Raw genomic sequence first — 4,464 nt, forward strand, 5'->3', positions numbered from 1 at the left:
CAGGATGCCTCTGTACCAAAGACAGTTGCCGAACATGTCAGGGAAATTATGCAAAGTTAGTAAATGTGCCCTATAACTAAGCTGGTACTGCAGTCGTCCACATGCATGTCATCCACCCGTGCTTAAGGACGGTCAGCTTGTGCCTGCACATCCAACCATTCTCTACAGCTTATGGCCCAATCAGAGTGATTTTATTTGCTCTGGTGAGCCATTTTAGACTGCCAAAAATGGCTGCTTCAGCTACGAAATAATCTGTTACCAATAGGATTAGTGTCTATCATCCCATCTTTAAAGCAAATATACATGTTAAAGCAGCAAATCTACATGCCAACGGTGTCAAGCTGTATTTTCTGCAAGGTAAAATAAATGGGAAATCTAGGAGGAGAAAGAAAGATACTGCCAGTGGATGACTGACAAAGTACAACTTACCTACAGGTCATGCTGCTGGTCTCTATTATACACGAGAGACATTTAATTGAAATAGTAGGCTTTGTACTTGATCCAAAAGTGTACCACCCACTGATTTAGTAACATCATAAACATGTAATAATTAAGCATATATAGGCAACCTAAAGTTAGGTTGCCTTTATATACGACAAACTTTAAGAGCTACTACTATTTAACATGCCTATGTCTTTAAAATTTAGAAGCTAAACTGTCGCACTGTGTAACGGTTCTGTTTTGTTGCAAGTCAATTTAAGGCACCATAAAAGCTAGGTGAGAAAACGGATGATAAACTCAAGTACTAAAAACTGCTTTACTTCTTATCCAGGTCCTTAACACAAAAAATTGTATACACAAAAGATATCTGTGCGCATTTCAAAATGCAGGAAGAACAGAACTTGGCTGATACTACACCCAGAATTTACTAAACCCTAAGGCCTCGTTCACACCATACATTCAGAAAAACTGATGGAAACTGATGCGCAGATTTCACTTGCAGAGACATCTGTTTACATCAGTTTCCATGTGCGCTCCAATGAGTTTTATACACATTGCAAATTCCTGCGCAGAAAAAATCTGCACATGCTGTGGTGTGAACAGGGCACATAGCAAATTGATTATGCCCTTGCAGAACGAGTGCGCAAAAATGGACATGTCTACACCATGATGTGAACGAGCCCTAAGAGAAAACATAGAAAGCGGTGTACACAATTGCAGCAAATGCCTGTCTGCTTTTATCCTTTTCCCAACCTGGGGTACAATGCTCGTTCCCTGAAGCATTCAAACAGCCATCCAAGCAGCAGAGTTGTTGAACCTTTGGTGAACATAAATGCATTCAAATAAGCATTTGAACCAAGTGTCCATATATGCTAACCCTAGGCAGTTAGGACATTTGTTTTCACCTACACTTGTTACTTCTCCATGGCAGGACACCAGTAGCCTCTGATTCCAGTGAGAAGCCAACATGGAAAACCAGCACATAGAGATAAGATATTGTGTCTGATGTGCACAGAATAAAAGCTACCAAGCAGGGGCTGCAAGTCTGTAAATCATTGTAAACCAGAAGGACCTTTGGGTTCTTAGCTTAAAAGTGCCTAATATACAACACTGTTGAAATACACTCTTTTCGGCTAAAAACAATGACATTTTAATGGTTTCTCTAAATTTGTGTGCATTCCGATTGCATTTCTTGGCTGCACAGTAGTCAAATATGGGATACAATGAGGTTACTTTTCCTCAATGGCACAAAGATACCAGTAGATTGCAGAACAGAGGTACATCGATATTAGGATCTGTGGATCCTGCGTATCTAATTCCCTGACAGTGCTAAAGAGGAGATTGACCTCTCCAACCTGTATTGCCTGAAGCAAGAGTTATGGGGGAAGGGGGGGGGGGGAGAACAAGGCATAACACGAATTAGGGCTTAGTGTTCCCAAGATAAAAACAAAGCAGCATATAGAAGCCCCTCAGTGTCAGGAAGATAAAAAAAAAATTGAAGGCAACACAGTTTCCACAACCACTGACAACAGTACTGTAAGGGATACAAAAAAAGAAAATAAAAAAAAAGTACACTAAACCTAAAGAATTGCAGCACCAATTGGCTTGCATTGCATATAATGATCACAACAAGTTTGGCAATTGAAGAGGATACAAGAGCCTTGCTAATCACTTAAGACTAAACCCTCTCATTTGCAGTCTGACTGTAGCCTACCTATACCCTGGATGCTGAATATGAATACTTCGACTATCAGCTGGCTCAGGAGCTCTACTCATTTGGGTTCTCTGAACCTTGCCAAGGGGGGCCATGCTCTGATCTCTAAAACAGGACTGCTGAAAGTCCGCTCCAGAAAGGTAATCCATGGTCTGCATCACGTTATTCTGGCTGGAAGATCCGCCCCCAACTGCTCTATAGTGAGTACCACCAGCACAATCCAAGGGTGCACCAGCAGCCTGTGCTCCATGGAAAGGCATGGTGAGGTCCTGTGATCCAGAACTGTCGCTGTTTGGAGTAGGCAGAATGTTATTCCATAGGGGCTGAAAATAATGTCCATTAGTATATGGCAGAGGACCCGGCAAGCCATTCACAGGAGGGGAAGGGGTAGGTTTATCAATGGGGGGTTTCAGGCCAAAAGACTGGCTCATGCACAGTTCTTGAGGGTAGTTCTGCTTGCCGGGAAAGCCCTGCGCAGCAATCTCTCTCTGAGTGTGTTTTCCAGGGGGAACTGCAGATTCTCCACACATTTGCTGCAGATGTGCCAGCTGATGCTGGTTCCATGACATAGGTTTCAGGTCACCAGGGTATGAAGAGGGAACTCTGCTCATGTTCACCATGGGGACATTCCCAGAGGCAGCAGAGGAAATAGCAGCAGCAGCAGCATGGTCTACAGCTGATCCAACACAGGAAGGCATAGGGATGCTGTGAGTAGAGACCCTGGTGCTTGCATTGATAAGCAGGTTACGACTAATAGGGCTGGGGTTGGCAATCTGTCCCTCACAAACCGAGGTAGTGCCTATGCCAGCCCTAGCCTGACAGAACTGGTTGATCTGGTGTACAATGCTTCCAAGGTCTGGTGGTCTATTTTGCTGCAGGGTTGCAGCCATAGAAAGGGGGATGGTTGAGGTAGACACTGTCACATTCGGAGGGGCATCTGCATCAGGCATCTTTCGAGTTCCATGTAAACCAGGCTGCAGAATGTTGTTAGCAGGGTGTGGCAGAGTCTGGTGTGCAACACCAGGGGCATGCTGTAAAGTTGACTGCTGGGGCATGCTTTGGGCATGTTGTGACCCTATGTTCTGTGGATGCTGCATTCCCTGTGAATGCTGCAGCGCTTGAGACATATTCTGAGAGTGCTGCAGGACCTGAGGGAGGTTTTGTTGGTGCTGCAGAGTCTGTGGCATGCTCTGCTGACGTGGCATTGTCTGTGGAATTCCCTGCGCATGATGCAGTGCCTGTGGCTGTGGTATGCTCTGTGCATGCTGCACACTTTGTGGATGCTGAAGGGTCTGCGGCTGTGGGATGCTCTGCGTATTTTGCAAACCCTGAGAATGCTGCAACCCCTGTGGCATGCCTTGGGGGTGCTGCAACGTCTGAGGGTGTGGCAGACTATGTGGGTGCTGCAGTCCAGGAGGCATGCTCTGAGAGTGTGACAAAGTCTGTTGTTGCATACTCTGGGCATGTTGCAGAGTCTGAGCATGCTGTAGGGCTTGCTGGGGGCGGGTAAGCCCCTGAGGGTGATTTAAAGTGCTAGGTGCAACATATGGAGCAGAGGGAGGATTCATCATGGAGTCTGGCAAGAGGCGGGCACGGTTGCCGTCAAAGCCCTTCAAAACACTTTTAGCAGGGGACTTGACAATTGCAAGAAGTCCAGTCTTTGTGCTGACCTGTGATGGATACGGACTATAACGCTGCCCTGATGTATCCAGTCCGTTCACGGTGCGACGTATATGTTTTCTCTGTGGAACCTTGACGCTGTTTGGGAAAATTTTTATTGTAAGGGGATTATTGGCAACTGTCTTAGCATAAGCATCCAATTCTGCTGGAGTAGGATGCTGAGCAGATCTCATCTTCTGTGTAGTATCCCCTGCCAAAAAATAACAAAAACAAACCAAGTTAAGGATTATGAAGCTTTTAAGGGGGGACAAGAACAAAAATTAACACGCTGAGAACTATATATACTTGACACACTTTAGCCTGATATACAATGGTGTAATTTTTTTTTTTTTTCAATTTTCATACAATTCTCAGGACTTTAATATAAACATTTATAGCTTTAAAGAACTAAAATCAAAATTTAGCTACAAGAGGATTCTGTACATGCCTTATGCTTCTTCAAAAAGGAGCCACAAAGTTAGACAAATTTTGTTAACTCCCTTTCTGTACTCCACCATCAAGGCCAATAGGGAGGCATAGAAAATGCCACAAGTTTAGGGTTCCTGGAGCACTCACAAAAGCTTTGAGAGGAATTTAACTTCCAAGTGTCTAATTTTCAGTCCTATTGCCTGCCTAATATTCTTGAAACA

The 4,464-nt window shown here is 44.5% G+C and overlaps 1 protein-coding gene across 1 annotated transcript; it reads right to left on the reverse strand.

Moving 5' to 3' along the window:
- Window positions 1–743: 743 nt before the first annotated feature.
- On the reverse strand, window positions 744–4,017 carry FAM222B (family with sequence similarity 222 member B). Its single transcript, XM_089682877.1, has one exon. The coding sequence runs from the start codon at window positions 4,006–4,008 to the stop codon at window positions 2,152–2,154; it is 1,857 nt and encodes a 618-aa protein (XP_089539003.1). The 5' UTR covers window positions 4,009–4,017; the 3' UTR covers window positions 744–2,151.
- Window positions 4,018–4,464: the final 447 nt, after the last annotated feature.

The sequence above is a fragment of the Staurois parvus genome, unplaced genomic scaffold (assembly GCF_062004578.1).
Source record: "Staurois parvus isolate SC_StPar_1 unplaced genomic scaffold, SC_StPar_1.0 ptg000299l, whole genome shotgun sequence".
NCBI lineage: Eukaryota > Metazoa > Chordata > Amphibia > Anura > Ranidae > Staurois > Staurois parvus.

Excerpts from the sequence above, each read along its gene's own strand:
- FAM222B (XM_089682877.1), bottom strand. The coding sequence starts at position 4,008 with ATGAGATCTGCTCAGCATCCTACTCCAGCAGAATTGGATGCTTATGCT.